The sequence below is a fragment of the Cygnus olor genome, chromosome 15, assembly GCF_009769625.2.
Source record: "Cygnus olor isolate bCygOlo1 chromosome 15, bCygOlo1.pri.v2, whole genome shotgun sequence".
Classification (NCBI taxonomy): Eukaryota; Metazoa; Chordata; class Aves; order Anseriformes; family Anatidae; genus Cygnus; species Cygnus olor.
Genome location: NC_049183.1, coordinates 778,522 through 797,888, shown reverse-complemented (window position 1 = coordinate 797,888; position 19,367 = coordinate 778,522). Strand labels below are relative to the sequence as shown.

Sequence of the window (19,367 nt, the reverse complement as noted above, 5' to 3'; positions counted from 1 at the left end):
AAGTTTCAAGGTTAACAGTTCTGGAATTCTTTTAAAAGAAATAAATCAAACCAAGAGCCTAAGGGACTGTGTGTTAACAACTATGGGCATGACTAACCCATGGGCATGATGGACATATTTAATCTGTACATTCGTTAGAGAATTAGCTTAATCCTATGACAATTCCTTTCAAGGATAATAATTTGACTTTTTCCCTAAAACAGTGTGTGCACATTCCATTTAAAAAAAGGAAAAAAAAAAAAAGAACAAGGCGTATATGATTTATTTAAACGTTTCAGACAGCTGCCTCAAAAGTTAAAGCAATGCAGGGAAGAACGATGAAGGCCAGACCAAGGCAGATATATCGATATATCCTTGGGGCAGCAAAAATCAAAGGGCAGGAGAAAACAAAAGGAAATGGAGTAATGTGGAAGTGGAGATTCTAGGGGAGCTCACCTTGCTGCTTCTGACTTTACTGAGGGAGTGGGAGAGGGACAACTAGTGAACCCCAGTCAGAGCCTCTCACAGTTGACTCCCTCTACAGGAACAGCAGTGATCTGATTTTTTCAGTGGGAAAAGGTAGTTTGCTGTCACATGTCCCTAGCTTTCATTTTTTCTGCTCTAGAAACTATCCAGTTTTGTAGTCCTTTGAAGTCAGTAGACTTCTGAGTGTAATTATGCGCAGTGTCTCATTCACCACACACAACTAGATACTGGGGTCCATTTAAAGTAATGTTTTTCTGGGTGTTTGTTTTTCTTTCTTTTTTCCTGTTTTTCTTTTTGACTGAGAAGTACCAGTTACTGCTCTCCATTTTTTGCAGAAATGTGCCAAATTTAACTAAGAAGATAATCTTTTTTGTAATAAAAGACTCTTGAAACTGTGTTATCTTAAATCCTGAGGAAAGGTCTTGGGTTAATGGTAACTCTAGGCCTTATCACACTGTATTGTAGCATCACCTTTGTTGTTTGGGACAACATCTAAAATCAATTTGCTCCATATATTAATCAATTAGAATAAATGTGCTCAGCTAACAAAGCCATCTCATTTACTGTAGCTTATCACAGAATAAGATAACAGATGTGGGCGCAGAGAAACTAGCTACAGCTCTTCCTTCCTTATCTTCATTAACAACACTAAGGTAAGTGGTTGTGTCCTGTTCAGTTGTTTTACATAACACACCTTATTGTCTCTGTCAGAAATCACTGAAAACAGAATCCATGTGCACACAACTTGCAATAGCCAAGTTTTGACTACAAAGCCTGTAGGGAGAAGATAAACATATGACCCAGTGTAGTCATACAGGAGCATATCTCAGGAATATAACAGTGAACATACTGATTTTTAAATCCAATTCATAATACCTAGTGGTTAATAATGCCCTATACAAATTCACATGCAAGACCATGATCTATTGAAAGCTTATGCAGAGCTTGCTAAGCCAGCAATGAGGTAGCGCATACTTGCTGGTATGGGAAAAATGGCCCATTCTACTTCATTTACGTCTCTGGCATAGGCCTGAATGAAGTGTCTCACGGGGAATACAAGAAACTGTGGTGTGCAGTTCTGGGATAATTTGCTCATATTGAAATCTTTTGAATGCAGTGCACCAAAGCTTTGAGCCTCATTTTCTTGCAGATTTTTAATTTGCTCTGAAGTAGTCAGGAATGTTGTTAGTATTCATTAAGAATCCTAGACCTATTTTTGCTGTAGCTGTGTAAGCTGAAAAAGGTATATGGCTATTTGTCTTGCTTGATATAAAAAACATGAACTGTTTTAAAGATTAGCTGCAATTAGATAAGGAAAATTGGAAGTTAAGATGTACCAATGCTATCCAGAATTTCTTGATCTAATATATAATCTGTTTACATTGTTCATTATTTGATTGTAACTATACTGGTTTTGTTGTCTGCAGCTTGTACAATAATAACATTTGTGATTTTGGAGCAGAAAATCTTGCAGAAGTTCTTCCTGCAATGGCATCTTTAAGAGTGCTAGAGTGAGTACAAAATCTTTTGAAATGGCTCAGGACAGCTTATTTGCTTGGATACTGAACATTCAGGTCTTCCATGCTGAGGGTAGAGGAGACAAAATTTGCGGGGGGGAAAAAATCTGCATGGTTGCGTTGGGCTTTGAAGCTGACATTCATTGAGACAGAAAAGTTGTGGAAAGATTGAGATGATCTCTGATCCATATCTGCCTGAAAACCTAGACTGCAGCGGCAGAAAATTTTTGAGAAGGCTGATTTGCTTCTAGGAAATGCTGAAGGCTTGTCTTGTTGTTGCCTATCCATATAGGAAAGCTATGCATTGTTCCCAGCCTTGTGTGAAGGGAAAAGGCACTTATGTGGAGTCTAGATAGTGGTTGGAAGGGTTTAAGGAACAATTCACCGTAGATGCTTTGGATCCATTATAGGCCATGGCAAAGGAAATGACTTCATAGTTTTCTAGGTACTTGGTAACATAGCCAGCCACTGATGAAGGACACATGTGCCAGGAGTCTGCAAATCTGCACACTTCCACCACTGTTGGGTGTAGCTGTGCCCCTCAGCTGGGTCTGGAACTCAAAGCTGGACGTATTTCATTCCTTGCTCATTCTCTAGCCAATCTCATGGACAGGCACTCTGCCAGGAAGCCAGTTAGTGGCTGGGCTGTTGCTCATGTCACTTGGAGCCCCAAGGGCAGCAGTTCAAGCAGGCAGTTACTAACTAACTGGCCAGTGTTTTCTTAAAATACCTGGAAGACGCAGAACAGGGGAACAGTTTCATAGATGCAAAACTTGCTAACTGAAGAGGAACATCCATGTCCATCTTTAATGCCTACTGATGAGTATGTATGACTTGTTGGCTCAGCGGGGGAAAGGGGGAACTTTAGCTCCATGACATCTGAGTGCTGTAGGACGAATCAATCTGGAGGTGAGAAAAAAAATGGATAAGCAGTCACTGGATGGAGAGGAAAATTTGGTTTTAGTTGGGAGAATATGGTCATGGGGAGATGGAGAAAGACCTTAGGTACATAAAATAAGGAAACAGATGACCTAACTTAATGGAGTCCCAGTTTGACCTTTTGTTTTTTTTATTTTTTATTTTTAAATCATGGATCTATATTCTTTTTACTTTTTCTTTCCCCCCTATACACAGATAAGCCCCTATATTATTTTTGCTTTTGAATGAAATGTTTGCACTGGTATTTGATCTGATCTGAATTAACAAAGTTTTTTTTTACCCCCCTCAGTGTTCAGTATAACAAAATAACTGGTGTTGGAGCCCAACAGCTGACTGACAGCCTACGAAAATGCCCCCACATAAAAAACTTGCTGTAAGTCTCTTTATACATATACATCTAGGATATATCAAATAGATCTGCAAATTGAATTAGAACTCATGCTAAAGCTGTCTTCTGTATTCCTCAGATTTATATGAGGCACAAAAAAGTAATGACCAAAATATGAAAGCAGTCACACAAATGTTAAAAATGTCATCTCTGGTTTCAGCAGTATTAATGTTCCATTGCCCCAGGCAAGCAAGCTTGTTCTGCTTTAAGCAGTTTCCACTGAGCCTTCCATCACTTGGCTTCCTCCCTCCAACTGTAATGATCTCTGTGCTGCAGGACTTGTATTTGAAGGATAAACAATGAACAGCCATCATTACAGGTTAAATAGACTGAAGCTGCCAGTACACACTGAGGGGAAGGGAGTTTGATAGGAAGCTAAAGAATAGTTAGGGAGACAGGACTGTAGTGTGTCCTGCAACCAGAGTCAGCTAGAGTATGGGGGAGTGGACTGCTTTCTTTTAAATGAAAATGAATTTTCCTTTGTTCCATAGCTTAAATACTTCTGTAGAATAGAATGATGTTCAAAATGGAAAGGCAACTTAAAAACAAAAACAAAACAACTACAAAAAAAATCGCTGCCACCAGAAAACACAAAAAGACAAAAACAAAACCCCCCAAAAATGTGAAATAAATTACACGTCTTAAAACCTTTCCTTTCTGAACATGCCCTTACAGGATGTGGAATCCTACAATTCCCTATGGAGTTCTCGAACACCTTCAGCAGCTGGACTCAAGGATCAGCGTGTAGGTTCAGTTGTGTCCTGTAAAGGTAACATAAATTCTGGCTCCTTGAGGTAACAAGATTTGTTTTTGTGGCAGCTGTTGATTCTGACAGGTCTCACTGGCACCAGGCACAGGAACAGCATCAATGCATACATTGTTACATAAAGAGAGGCTGCCCGTGAGTGGCATAGATCGGTATTACAACAGATTCCCTTTCTGCCATTCACCTCGATCCCCCATTTCCCCAGCACCAGTGCTAGCAGACTGCAAGGGCTGAGTGGGCAAGAATGAATGAACCTTATCAAGGACTCCTGGTTCAGCCTAGTTCAGTGACTGGCAGCTGGCCTGCTAACCTGCTCTTTTCTGTTGGTCAAAACTAAATAACTGTTATTCTCTTGTTTAATAGATGAGTTCTGTACTCCTCAGAGATTGTTTTATACTGATTTTTAGTCAGTTATTTCACTTTTCCTGTGCTTAATCCTCCACACCTGTTTTGTCTCCCTATGAAGCTGTGCCTAGACTGTACCCAGAGCAAACCGTTGGTCCCTGCATTCTTTGTTGTCAGTCTATTTTGTGCAGTCTGCCCACAGGCAGCCACTTTCACTTCACTGATTCCGCCTGCGCAATCTCAAGGATCCTTGAAATAGTTACATCTGTAGAGAACAGTTTGCTGATGGTCACCAGGATTTGACTGCCTTGACACTGCTGGGCTGACAGAGCTGCAGAGGCAGTTACGGGAAATTAAGTACAAGATTTTATGTGTAAATTAAGTACAGGATTTCTCCTCCCAGCTTTCTGCCATGTGCTTCCTCTTGTTCCTGAAAAAAAATTATTCAGGATGCATCAGTGAAATGATCTATGTAAGGAGTAAGAAGTCAAGTCAGACACCAGAGGCCTTCTGGCTTTCTTTCAGATGGCCAAAAACAGATTGCGGAATGATTCCCAGGCTGCTTGAGCTGTGGTTTTGAATGGTCCTGGTAAAGGCTGCAGTTGCCAATGGCTCCCGAAGCTATGCAGGGAGCCAAAGTTTTGCGTGACTCTTGCTCTCAGTGCACTGATCACCATATGTAGGTTTAGCTGTTTTTGCAGCTCTGATCAGGCTACAGGTTTTGGAAGAGTTGGATACCATACCAGCATCACAGACAAGCTTTACATGGCAGCAGGAAAAAGCTGTAGTGATTCTTAATAGCTGACAGCACACTGAAGTACTAACTCTGTCATGTTGAATAATCATACCTACTTAGGAGAGAAGACATTAGGGTTAACAACAATGCTGGGAAGCCTCGTAAATGCAAAGTTTTCTCTAATCCTTCACACCTTCCTCTGCAACTATTCTCTCATATCTGCAATGCATTTCTGTGGCACAGGTTGCCACATTAGTGTAGTATCTGAGCATGTGAGGAAACCTTTGTCTTCATTAGCACTGAGGACAGGTAGCAGCTGGGGGTGTGGATCCTGTCTTCCAGCTGGAAACATCCAGCATCTACCAGCCACTGCCATGTTTTTTCAGAGCACATCATATATATGTGATTTTGGTGATTTTAATGGTGATTAAGCTGATGTGCCTACATCTGATATTCTGTTCTCATTGTCTCACAGGTAACAAAAAGAAGAAGGGAAGGTCTCCTCTGTGTTTTCCCATCTTCTTGCTGCTTTATGAATCAGGAATTAAATGCTGATTTTCATAATAGTGGCAAAATGAAAAATGTCCCATTTAAGCTTCTGGGTGATGCTTGAAGTGAGTGAATGATGGAGTTCAAGTTTTTAAAAGGTCATTTTATATGCTTTTTAAAAACTCGGTTGTGCTTCCATTGAAGTGATGAACAGTTAAGTAACATCAAGTTTCACAGAAGAGAAGGACATCTGGATATTGCTCACCATTAAAGGTGAACAGGAGTCACCAGCTTATTGGTAGTATAAAATTCCATCATCGCTTCATTGAAGTGTACACTGCAAGCTGCTGTACGTGCAACATCTGAAGTAACAACAGATCAAATCTAATTGTTTCATGGTGCCAATGATAACTGCAATTAAGTTCTCTTTGATTTCAGGCTACCAAAGCTCAATGTTACAGTTTTCACCTGCAAATCTGGATTAAATTGAAGTATTAGAGTCTGAAGCATAAGTAAGAATGACCAGTCTGAAATTGTAATATTATTGTTGCGAATCTAGAAGTGGCTCATTTCTTGATGCTAATTGCAATACAGTCTTAAGAAAGGTATTTTCAATCAAATAACTGTCTTGTTACAGATTTCTTCAAAAAGATTAGGGAAAAAAAGAAGAGAAATGAATTAAAACTGGAAGAGTATCAGGGATTTTTTGATGATATAGCAGAAATCCAAATATATATAAATAGCTTCAGCTCTGCACAAAAATCCTCAGTTTTTTACTCTGTCACAAATGAGAACTTTAAAAGCTTTTTTTAAATTTTAAGGAGTGAAAGAATTTCACTCAGTGTGAGCTATTAAGAAAAGAGATTCTATGTTGTCATACTATGTATGTCAACTAAAGTATATGTGCATGAAACTTTGAGGAACTGAAAACAAAAGTTGAACTTCTGAAATGAACTTTTCTCATTCATATACATCAACTGAGATTTAGTCTGTCACCTACAGGTGGCAAATAAATGTACATGCATCTATTTTATACTTGAAAGAGATATCACTACTTTGTGTTGTTTTTGTGGCCTGCTTTTACAGAGTTTGAAGAATTAGGCAATGATAGGAAGTAGCATATTTCAAAGTGCTAATGTATCCATTCTGCAGGCATCAGTGTTATGTGGACTGTACACCAGCCCTGCTGACTGCAATAGCAAAACAATTGTTTCCTCTTTTTTTTTCCTTCCTTCTTTTCTTGTACTTCAGCTCTGTGAGCATGAAGAGAATTTATAATTGTGCAGAGGCATTTGTCAGGACTTTCACTCTGGTTCCATGTCCACATGTAGTCTGGAGACAGGAAAACAGTTGGATGGTAAAAGCTAGAAGTATTCAATATGCTACAGATAAGGAAGGGAGGCTTCTGTACTTCATTTTGCTAGCTCACCGTTAGCTCAACAACATCCTTGAAGTTTCCTTTTGTTAGGAAGCACTGACAATGCTGACCAAGGACCTTTGCAAATGAAAATCTCTCAACTCCAAATGCTATGATGTGGTTCAAAAACAATCCCCAATCTAAACAGTTCAAAACTACAAACGATTTCTGCCGATCTGAACAGCCAGGAACCAGACGTGGAAGCAATAGTACAAGAGAGCAAGGTAAAAAACACTATGGAGAATGTGATTGTAACTAGGAAATGGCATTCTTCTTCACTACTTGCTTGGGTCTTCAAATTCTAGCCAGAGCTGTGGAAAAATCTCATTCATATTCCCCCTCTTTAAAGCTGCTTGAATGGGAAGTAGTTCGAACTAAATTCAGTGTGACATTCCCATCAGCCTGTGACACTCCAGTCATGCAGAGCTATGGTGAGCCCTTGTCTCAGCTTCCTCTAGCTAACCTTTGAATGACAAATGCACCTGTAGGGATATACTCTGCATCTAGGCTTCACTGTGACTGAATCTAAGAATACGCTAACATTACATAGGCAGCTGAATATTACAAGACTGTCTGGACTGCTAAAATGGTGTTGGGTATTCTACTATTCTCTTAGTGGGAGATGCGTGTTTATAGTGTACATATTGTAAATTCTGATGCAGTGTTTTGGTTGTTTTTATATGATTTTTTAAAAGTATTAATAAAAGTGAGTATTTCTTTTTACAGTAGCTTGCAGTAGTTATTGAAAATTATTTCGGTTTTTCTCTCTGAAACACTGGGAAAACACTGCTGGTTCTGAACATAGTAACACGTGAAGGGCTCCTGCGTTCTCTGTTAAAGGCAAGGAGTATGCAATGGAGTCAGCTTGGTCCTGCTGGCGCTTACCAGTTCAGTGGTCTGAAATGGAGAAATAATGCTTTCCTAACAGGCAATGGGATCTTGCATCACCAACTGGCAGGCTGTGCATCCAAACTAGAAGATACAACAGTGCTGACTGAAGCTGCCTGCTAATAACAGCAAAAAAGTTGTTTTCATTGTTTCAGGCTTTTTGCAGTTACAAATTTTTAAATTAATCAAGGTTCAAAGTCTGGATGGATACTCTTGTGGCACAAAACTCATGGAAAATGCTTTTATCAATTGAGTGCCTTGTGTGTAGAACACTGAATTCACTGGCTACCCTAAAAAAGCTACTCTGATCAAATCTGTGTTCTAAAATCTCCTTTTAGGATGAGAAGAATGCTTATTTTGTCTCTTTATGCCCATATTCTTTTTGTTATATGTGAAGCCTTACTAAAATATAAGCCTTACGTTACGATGGTAGTCAGATCTACTTTCAGTCGAAGTACTTTTTCCCCATCGCTAAAATGTCTAAAGCTCAGCTGTTCCGAGAAATCAGAAGTCTTGATCTTTCATTCAAAACCTCTGAAGTAACTTACTTGGTGGAATTTGTGTTCCTTGATCTGTGCATCATGTGGTGTAAGCCCAGTGCAGGGAATGATTACCGAGCAGTAGATACCGCAGTAAGCATAATGAAAAACTCAACCATGTTCTTGAGATGGCACACGTGATCTGAAATACTTGGTGTAAGATGTCTCTGAACAGTATGAAGTCCTAAGTATACAGATGGCAGGCATGCTGCTTTCAGTAGCAAAATGCAGTATTCCTTGTGTTAGTACCACATGGGCACATGAACACAAACTTTACAAGTCTTTAAACTTGGCAATTCTATTGCCCACATGGCAATTTAGATCCCTAAATGTGTTCTTACATGTCAGAATATTGAGTCCTAAGTGACTTCACCCGTGAATTACAAGCCAGGGAATGCCTAGAACAAAGCACTTGTTTGCTTTAGGCTCCCAAAGTGCATCTAATAACCTATTTTGGAGAAAGCTATGTAATTTCATGGCAGTGCTTCACCTCTTGCAGGAGCAGCTGAAAATTGTGTTTGGGGGACTGTGCACAAATTTCTACTGTGCTAGGAGTTCAGAAATGCCATTCAAGCATTCATGATGTTCAAGCATCAAATGTTCTTCATACATCAACTTGGCTTAGCAACTGCACTGTTATGAAAACCAGACTTCTAAAATATACCAGTAAGATAAAAAACAGTACAATAGCTGCCCTCAATAATGTGTTTGTTGCTTGTTTGTTTGTTTGTTTTCCCCCAACACTACACGGTTCCTGGTGTTTCATTTCAGGTCTGATTTTTCAAGTAATTTTTCATGTAGCAGGATTGCCTGTATGCTGGCCATCTCAGTAACATGGAACTACTTCCAGGCACCTGTAGGAAAACTGCAATTTCCTGGAAAGCATATTTAAATTATTTTCTGTTCAAAGGGAAAAAGAACAACTCCAACAAATGACTGCTTTCTTTTTCATGGAAAAGGTCAGTCTTTATTGTATTGCTTTCACATCTGTACATAGGAACATGAGCTTAAACAATCTGCAAAGTATCTGGTTAGACAATCTGACATATAAAATTCAGTCTCTGATCTATTTCAAAGCTCATGATTAAAATAAAATATCTTGCTAGCACAGTTCTTGCCATAATACTACCCTGAACAGAACCTCCTTGAAGCACGCCTGGATATATTCCCCTGAGAGAGCACTGATATGGAACTACTGGCTGGTCTAGTTTTCAATGTGCAATTGCAAAACTTGCTTAAGCAGTATGTAGAGTGTGTCCATTTGGATGACGCGGTATTTATTCAAAAGTTTATCAAATCTGAGTAACATCTTGATTTTCTGTTGTAAGAGAACATAGCTTATACTATTTGTTCACACAGTCCATCCCAGAATTACCTATGGAAGCCCAGTACTGTATGTGAATCACTGCAGGCAGTGCACACTCAAGAGGCAATGACCATGGGGAAAAAGTCACGGCTGACAAGGTCTGATAACAACTCTTCTTGTTGTCCCCTTGTCCTTCTTTTCATCTCTACATTTCAGAGTATAGTTTCTTTCCATAACTTGATCCATTAACCTGGTCATAATTCATTTCAGGTGTTTAATGAATCTGTTTAAAAAAGAACACATAACAAATACAGAGTAACCCTCTAGACCTGAACTGAACAGAGAAGTCACTGTGTATGTTAGATACAGCATGGTGCCATTTATTTCTTTAAATAATAATAATAATAATAAATCCAAATCTTTCATGACCATGGATAATAATTCTTTGAGAAGTAAGGGCCTGACTAACGTTTCGGTGAAATCAGTGTAACAGTTCCTGTTAAAGAGCACATCAGTCCTTAGTGTAATTTTAATGGAGGCATGAAGCTATTGGTGTGAGGGGTATGAGAACAAGCAGTCAACCACAGTCCATCAGGTCAATTAGTAAGGGCTGCTCCTAGGAGAGCAACCAGCCTTGACATGCAGGGGGTAGACTATTTTATGCTAGGTTTGATATCACTTTACATATCTCTTACTAAAAACTGATTTTTGAATTGGCTATATATTCTTAATGATGCTGTTCCTTAGATGGTATAATTGTTTTAATCACGTGCTGCTTACATTTGACGCAGCCTCTGATTTTGGTCGCTTTCTCTTTTTCTTTCTCTAGCGTCACTTTGTTCAAAGCGTTTTGGATCCACCAGTAAGTAATTTATAGAGTTAAGTAACATGTTGGGGTAACTTCTTGGACTAACTGACAAAAAAATTGCTACTGTTTTGCTTTATTGCGGTGTACCTGATTTACCTTGACTGGTTCAAAGTATCTGACTGGTATTAAGAGGTGATTTTTACCATCATCAGAGCCTGAAAAAGTCTTCTTCGAGCCGAACCAGAGCTGTGGATGTGCTGGGCAGTGGTGACAGGACCCATTTGGTCCCGTGATCTTACAGGTGACTTTAACACAGAGCAGGATGGTGCAGCTCGGAGTGGGGATGGTTGTCTGGGGATGAGTCTTTGCTGAAGAAGAGTTTTGGGGGTACAGGAAACCGAGAGCAGGTCCCTGGCTGCCAGCAGTTCAGGAGGAGATCTGTGCTCTGCAGAACAAGCCTCTGGAAGGGCAGCTCTTCCCTCCTTCCCCTGTTACAGATCTTATAGGCCTCCTGCACAGCATGTAAAGGCGGGGGACCCTACACAGTAAAGATGCTCGTCTGGTTGTAAAGTGAGAGTTTGTGGTACAAAGCTGTAGCTGGGGATCTTAATGGGCCTTCTAACAGATCTGCTTTACATCACAGAGCAGACCATGATCTATTCACAGATCATGGAGCTCTCTGAATAGGCTCTCACTGGGCTGCAGGGCAAAACACAGCCTCTCTCCTGGTCACTTTCTGTGCTTGGCGTGGTGGCTCAGCAGATCATTTTGCCCTGCCAACCCAGTTCTCTGGCACACGGGTCCTGAGGCAGAAAGATTGCCATGAGTTCAGGTGCAGAAGACAAAGCAGATTCTGTGAGGAGTCTGAATGAAGAATGAAATGCAATTGTCACATGTTCCGGATGAGCATGGAGAGACTGAGGAACATGGTATCATTAACAAATTAATTACAGAAAGCTGTAAAGCAAACAGGTTGACACAGTATTGGGAGAAAGGTTCTTTTACGTATTGAAAGCATATGAAAAGATTGGAAGTAAAGAACAGAGCTTGATAGGAAAGAAGTCAGTAGCAGGGTATGCCAGAGAACAGTTTTTATTCAACAATACCATTAGTGGGCCAGAGAAGACAATGAACAGAGAAACCTCCAAGACCGCAGAAAATAAGCTCTTTCAGATGTTCAGATGCTGATAGCAAAGAACCCCAGAAGGACCTCATGACATTGAGTGGGCAAAAGGCTGCAGGTGACTTTACTTAACTGTAATATAATGCAATTACAGATGAATATTTTGCACCTGCCTACATGATGCAGAAGTTGGAGCTGGCAATTACAACTAATCATCACTACTGACAAGACCCTGAAGTCCCTATCTCAGCAGTGGCACCTAAAAAAGCCACTGCTAAAAAACTTCGGGCATCATCATGAAGGGTACTGAGAACAACACAACAAGAGCCATATAAAGCCCTTGTGTGCCTACATCAGGAGCACTATGTGCGCTTCTGGTCCCTGTGTTTCAAGAAGTTGAGCAAAGAAGGTAAAGAGAAGAACATCTGAAAAGACTGAGGAAAGGGAGGGAGCAGCTCACCTCAGTCTGAAGAGGTAGAGAGAAGGAATTGGAAAACAGTTGCTAAAGGGCTGGGCAGCAGTGTGCCCTCTAACATCCCTGGTTCTTCCATTGTGGAGTATGAAAAGTACAAAGGGAACAGGCTGCAGATTTCGGTCATATTTATGTGTGGTCTCAAATGGCAACTCCTGCTAGTGTCAGAGCCAGAACACGAGGCTGGGTGATTTTGGTCTGACTCATCACAGCATTTCCTATGTTCCTGTTTGCCACCTAGTAGATACCAAGACAGGAACACAAACCACTTCTGTGTCCATGAGGTTCTTTTATCAAATGTTTATCAGCTGCAGCACCCTGCTAACAGTAATCATATATTCTCAATATCCTTATTTATTGTCCATATTTCTTAAACTAAGGGGAAACAGCTGTTCTAATAGGTTACTCACTTGAAGTTTATCTGATCACTTTCCAAACTGAACTAAAACCAGCAGATAGTTCAGACATTGTTAGTGTTCTGCATTGTGGATCGAAACCTAGGCTGACTTAAAAATAGCACAGCAAAATGTATTGGGCCTCCAAAGCAAAGCATAAAGCTAACTGAAGTTTCAAATAATGCCGTAGGGCTGCTAGTCCCAGACAGTAATTTGTAGTGGCAGATATTAAATGGTGTGTGAATGATACAATTGACCAGGATATTCAATCTTGCCTTTCTATTCAGCCAATTAGAAGCCTGTCCTTCAAATTTCATGTGAACCTAATTCTTAACAGAAAATTTCCAAGATTTCCCCAAAAATGGAAAATGAAAAGGTTAGCAAATCTTTTTTCAAATTTCAGATCCAACAGCTTAAAAACACTTGTAAGCACTTAATAATGCAGCTGTTAGAGCACAACTCCAGCATTAAAAGAAGAAACTCAGTCATGTATTTTTGCCAATTCCATCTCTGAAGTTATTGTTCATGATTTGGGCTGGACCAAAGGAAACGCAGTGACTCTGTTCTGCATCCTGACATTGTCTGCCATCTATTTCCTGACTTTCCAAAAGAGCGTGTTTCCGATACCACCGCCTATTTGGGCTATACGGCCTGAGCAAGCCTCGGCTCTTTTCTTCTGGCCCTTCAAAGAGTAGTCTTACTTCAAAGAGTAAATAGTCTTAGTTCACTTACTAGAGCTTTACACAGCGATAAATCGTTTGTGCATATGATTATTTTCCATTATATCTGTACTTTCCATATATGGGTCCCATTAGTCTCTGCCCATTTTATCACAGTTGGATGGAGTGTACAACTCTCCCAGAAGAAGAATGAGGTTCTCTGCCTGCTGAACAGAACATGAGCAACCACAACCCTCTTCTCCATGTGCTGTGCCAAAGGAGAAAAATGCTGTTTAGCAATAGGGAAGAGATACCCTTCCTGGGCTGTAGGGAAGTTCATCAGTGCCTTCCCCATAGCAGGTGACAAAACTGATGCTTCTCAGTGCCCATCTCCAGCACTAAGAGTGAATTGGTTGGTCCACAGCAAAAGAAGAGTCTGAGCAGTGGGACTTCTCCCAGCCACTGGTTGCAGCTGAATTGTTCCTCCCCATTTCCACTGGTCCCACTCCACTCAAAACCCTTCTACCAAGCCTCGAAAGGGCAGGTTCTTAATCCCCTAATATCCAGCAGATGGTGAAGTTTCTACTGATACTTCTGGGATTCTTGACAGAATGTTCACCTCTTACAATAAAGAACTCTTACAGAAGATCTATACACTACTCTACACAAAGAGTTTGTAAATTAAAGGTTTGTAAATTAAATAACCAAATTTGTGCCAGATTTTCCTCAATAGTTTCATACGCCCGAAGAAGATATTGATCTTCCTGCATTAAAGTCTCAGCTCTACAACTTTTCCAAAAGTTTTAAGTTTGATTCTGTGAAGAATTTCAATACAGTTGCTAGCTCTTCTTAATGAATGAAATCAGATCTCATACCAGGCTTGAAAACTAGACAGAACATATATAGAAATATTTTTGTGTCCTCAGAGAGTATCATTCAAATTCTTCAGATATTTTTTCCCAAGTTTGTGGCCAGACAAAACACTCGAGCTTGCATAACTGGAAAGAGAAAGACAATATCAAAGTTTCCCTGAAGAAACTGAAAGACATAGCTATTTCTGTGCACTATCTAATTCTTTGGGACACTTGTACTCTGTATTAATTAGAATCATTATGAGGGAAGAAAGACAAAGAGTTGGAATGGCCAAGTATACATCCTAAACTTCTCTAAACAAATTATTCTTCTGTTTTAGGATTGCTAGTTGCCATCTGACTAATAGCATTTTGCTGGTTCCCTGGAGGAAACAAACACGAAGAACTATATTGAATTCATTTTTTAATTCCTTTGACAGCTTAAAACTAGTAACTGGATATTATCACCCGCTATTAAAGCAAGCTGATTAAACTTCCTTTTGTAGGGAAGAACTAAAGAAATGAGATTTTAAAAAATTCTTTAAAATCACCTGTGGCTGGGGGTTTTAACAAATTAAATACTCAGACCTTAAATATTTCTATCTTAAGCTAAATGCCTCTTATTTTTCTGTGCCTTATTTTAATTCGTGTTATTAACAGTAGCTGCTGGAAAACTTTACAAAAAAATCTGCCTGCTCTCTTGCATTATATAACCAAAGGCATTTGATAGAAAATCACTTAGGACTGTGCCTGGCTGTGGTTAACAAGGTTGAATGGTTAGTTCATTAGTTAACCATGATTTTGTCTTCCTTCCATCTAGGATGGAACTCCTGTTAAGAATAGCTGGAGTACAATAGACTTTACAACAGAGCTGCCAGGCAAGTCTGAGCATTCCACTTCTGTTAATTTTAGTAATGCCTAGGAGTTTAAAACATACAGTTCTAAAAATTCTAGCTATTGCTCTTAAACCTGTCATTACTATAACTGATAACAAAATGGACAAATTGTGCGTATCATGAAGTCAATGAGTCACTTTTTTTTTCCACATGAAGATTTCTACAAATAAGGGAAGAACATAGTGAAAAATTAAAAGGAAAAAAAAATCACTGCTCATTATTTTTACAATTCCGAATCAGGAGGTGGGTTCTAATGCATTTATGTGCATCTTAGCACTGCCAGTGATAATGTTCTTCTGATCTGTTCCTTTATGTGGCATTCTGTTTTAGAAACGGAACAGAGGCACAAGTGTGTTAAGCTCACAGAAGCCACCAGTGGAGACCCAGGAAGCTGCTTCTTTCCCTCTCCGCTGGGCCGTACTGCCTCTTACAGCTGCTGAGCCTTCATTTCCAATTGGCACTATTTGATCAGCTAGTGAGTACAGCTATTTCTTTGACTGATTCAGGATTTACATGCTGGCAAAGAGCAGAAGTGCTGAGTCACAAGCTTTTGAGTGCTGGATTCTGCTCACCAAAGGCATACGTCATAATTCACCTTGATAAATCCAGTATTTCCTATTTGGTTTTCATTATTGATTATTCTTGCTCATTTTCTTTCTGATTAGAATACTTTGTGATGAGTCACATCTGATTTTAAAACAGTAGAAAGAGAACAGTCATACGATCTTATTCCAGGAGACTTCAAATATAATGAAGAATCTGGCACGCTCAAGCTAAAACAGGAGATGACATGAGTAAGCTCAATTCTGCTGAGCTTACACAGATAGAATTCTCCATTTGAATAGGATAGGAAGCTTCTTCGAGCTGCTTAGTTGTCTATCTTCAACCTCTGCCACCAATTATGCTTAGAACGTGAACAGAATTTTGCTCCTTTTGGGTTTATTCTGCTGAGGTTTTCAATGCAAGAGAGCAAAGCTTTTCTGATCCACGTGTTCCTTTAAATCTAAATAAGCCTTTCCACACTGTGCAGAATTGCCTCTTGGGGTTTCCTCCCTTTGTCTCTCTGTTCGTGCATGCCACTCACCTCCTGGGTGGAAGGCAGCACTTTCTAAAAGCAAGGAGCACACTTGCAAGGTTTCAGCTAGGGCTAATCATAGCTTTTTAGTTGTTCTCGATAATCACTGGTGAGTCACATGAAGAACACTCCTCTTACAGTTTATGCAATGAGTGATGCCTATATATTTTTCATCTCTGCTGATAAAACTGAGACCCACTCTTCCTGCAGTGTCTGATGAATCCTCAGCACTTCTGGGTCGAAGCAAACAGGGCAAGCCTCCCTAAGCCCATGGCTTAACATGGGGAACTGGCGGTGACAAATGCCGCAGAGCTGTGACAAACCCTGTAACCAGGATATTAACACAAATTCCTTTCCATGGTGACGTGCTGAGTCTTTGCCTTGTGGCTAAATAATTATGTAATTTGTGGCCTGGTTGCTGAACATATAATTAAATATATAAATAGATGAAGTGCAGCAATAGCATGTTTTTTGCTCTCTAATAATTGATCTAACTTAAAAGATTTGTGATTTGATTCTCAATGGAAACAACAATCTAACATGCCAAATTCCAATCCAAAGGTCAAGGCTGCAGTTAGTCCTTGTGCAGAGCTCCATCAGCTCAAGATGGGGCATGGGCTAAGGCTTACTTCTGAGCTCTGTGAAGACATTTGCATTTCCACATATGGAGGTGACATTGTTTTACAATGAGAATATCGAGTACTTTGCAGAGCTTCTTTCCTATTAATGTGAAGGCAAATTTTAAGATGCCCGTATACATGCATTGAACAGAATTGTGCTCAGATCCTGTGCTCTATTGAACTATGTAGCAGGAAAAATCCACTGAGTAAGCTTTTATGTGTGTTGTTCTCCTTAGGTCTTCCTGAAAACTATATGCAGCTCATCATAACAAACCCTAGTCAGCATAAAAGTGATCCCTTAATCCCTTACTAATTGTTAGTATTTTTAATTAATTTTTAATATTTTTAATTAGATTACATTGGAATTTTAAGATCTGGGGTTTGGGAAAACATATTTTTGGGGAGCAAAGGGTAAGGACTTTTTGCACCAAAGATTTTGCTTATATTTCCATCATTATGAATTTCTTTCCTGGAAGACAGGAGATACTGGTTTGAAGGATACTTAGGAAGACTTTTGATTTGCGTTGTCAGTGTTCTGAGCCTGTATGTTATATGCCCAACTGAAAAGGGAGAGGAGGAGACAGCCACAAGAAGTAGCCAACAGTGTCATGCGGGGAGTTCAGTTCTGCTACAGATCTTCGGGGCTGCCAAAAATTATTCTAACCCAGTAGTCCGGGATGGACCACCGAATGTGCGTACGTAGACTTTTATTTGTAAATTTGTATTTCTTCAGTAGCAGCACAGATCTGTTCTCCCCATGCCACACACACGTTTCTCATGCTCCCACTTGCCTTTGACCAAGCTTTGCTCAGCTGTGTTTGTGCAATCAATATTAATCCAACACCACCAATTTCCATTTTATATGTTCTAAACTATTGACCAAAAACTGCTACTGTTGCTTTATATGGAATCTTAACAGAAATATTTAGGAAGATAGTTTTAACCTGTATGATGGACAGTATTACAGAAGTGGTTTTGTTTTGTTTTTAAATTGGAAGACTGATAAAAATAGCTTGATGTCAGATGGTATTTGTATAATATGTTCACCAAGGTTATGTCTGCAACCTTAGAACAGAATTTCCTATTTCCCTATTTTCAAACAGAAAGTTAAAAAGGTATCCTAAACTGATTTTCAAACTTACAGCCAATATTTTGCTAAGAAATTATACTGGCAGATTTGCTAACACATTTTTATTTAAACCGTGAATGTTTTCATTAACATACACTTGGCACAGAGCGTCCCAGCTGGAAATACTGGTTCTCTTCCCAACTGCATTTCAGTGGTTTAAAACGCCAAAATCCTTACAACGTTCCCAGGCTTCCAGCATCGCTCAGAAGTACAGAACAAATTGATCAAGCAAACCCTGGGGCCGCGATAAACGTGAGAACGGTCAGCTGGGTGGTTTCTTGTTATCTAAGTGCAGTTATTAAAGGGCGGCTATTTAAAATGTATTTATGAGCAGTGTGTGACCTCCGGTGTATGGGTAAATACTGACCTGCGTTATCACTTCCATTCGGCGCTGCTCTAAGACCCGATTAGCGAAGTTGTTGCCCGGCTGCAAACCCCACACGGGCAGCAAGAGCCCCGGGGACGAGCAGCAGCCCCCCGCGACGAACAGCCCCGGCCCCCCGCCCGCTCCGCGCACCCGGCAGGGCGGCGGGGCTGTTCCCTGTGCCCGGCCCGGCCCCGGGAGCCCGGCTGCCGAGAGGAGCCGGCGGCAGTGACTTACTTGCCCTGCGAGCCCTCCGTTTGCTGCCGGCTCCCCGGCGGCGTCCCGAAGGGCAGAGGCCGCTCGGGTGGAGCGGGGGCATCCCGGGAAGCCTGCTCCGCAGCCGCCCCGGGCGTCACTCCAGGTAGCCGTCAAAGACATCCAGCTCGCCGTCCGTCTCGTAGAGCACGGAGCCCGGCTCGGAAAGCACTCCCAGGTCCAGCAGAGCCTGGTCCACGTCCTCGGGCAGGAAGACGATGCCCACGTTGAGGACGATGTACTCCATCAGGAAGGCATAGTACAGGATCAGCACGTTGACGAAGAACAAGCCCACGTAGAACATATAGGGCAGCGCCAGCAGCGCATGGAAGGCCCAGGACTCCAGCGCATCCAGCCGTGCCGACACGGCGGCGGGCATGCAGCTGCGGGGGGCCGCGCTCCGCAGCCTCGCCGGGGTGCCGGGGGACGAAGGGGGCGAAACGCCGGGGGCGAAACGCCGGGGCCGGAGCCCGGTGCGGACCCCGCTGAGAGGCCGAGCCCGGCGCACCCGGCTTGAGCGCGGTGCCGCAGCCCCGCCGCTGGAAGGAGGCGCTCCAGGGGCAGCTCCGGCCCCGCTGCCGCAGTCCCGCCGCGCCGCCCGCCCTCCTGCTTGGCGGCACGGCTCGGCTCGGCTCGGCACGGCTCGGCACGGCACGGCACGGCGGGCGCGCTCCCGTGCGCGGGGCCGAGCCCCTGCCCGCCGACACGGCCCGGCCCCGGCGCTGCCGCTCCCGGGGGCCGAGGGACGCCCCCGCCGCCCCCGTCCCTCAGCGGCGCGGAGCGAGGCGCTGCCGTTCGTCAGCAGGGCTCTGCTGGTATCAAAGCGCGATCAAAAACACCACTGCCAACTTTTTTTTAACTAGATTTATTTTTTTTTCAACTATTTAAGGAATTCAACTGACGCTGATCTCCTCCAGTCAGCTGC

General features: G+C 41.6%; 2 protein-coding genes across 5 annotated transcripts in view; one reads left to right on the top strand and one right to left on the bottom strand.

Moving 5' to 3' along the window:
- Positions 1–7,784, top strand: part of CIITA (class II major histocompatibility complex transactivator) — a 34,199-nt gene extending 26,415 nt beyond the window's left edge. For 3 of the 4 annotated variants that reach the window (XM_040574663.1, XM_040574666.1, XM_040574667.1), the window contains 5 exons: positions 1,035–1,118; positions 1,893–1,976; positions 3,211–3,294; positions 3,985–4,078; positions 5,632–7,784. In XM_040574663.1, the coding sequence (XP_040430597.1) occupies positions 1,035–1,118; positions 1,893–1,976; positions 3,211–3,294; positions 3,985–4,057 (325 nt within the window). In that variant the 3' untranslated portion in view covers positions 4,058–4,078; positions 5,632–7,784. Of the gene's footprint in view, positions 1–1,034; positions 1,119–1,892; positions 1,977–3,210; positions 3,295–3,984; positions 4,085–5,631 lie in introns of those variants that run through there. The other variant, XM_040574665.1, reaches the window with a different exon arrangement.
- Positions 7,785–9,440: 1,656 nt separating this feature from the next.
- DEXI (Dexi homolog) lies at positions 9,441–19,079 on the bottom strand. The gene is made up of 2 exons (XM_040574668.1): positions 18,425–19,079; positions 9,441–10,078 (listed from the first exon to the last, which is right to left on the bottom strand). The coding sequence occupies exon 1, from the start codon at positions 18,819–18,821 to the stop codon at positions 18,540–18,542; it is 282 nt and encodes a 93-aa protein (XP_040430602.1). The 5' UTR covers positions 18,822–19,079; the 3' UTR covers positions 9,441–10,078; positions 18,425–18,539.
- Positions 19,080–19,367: the final 288 nt, after the last annotated feature.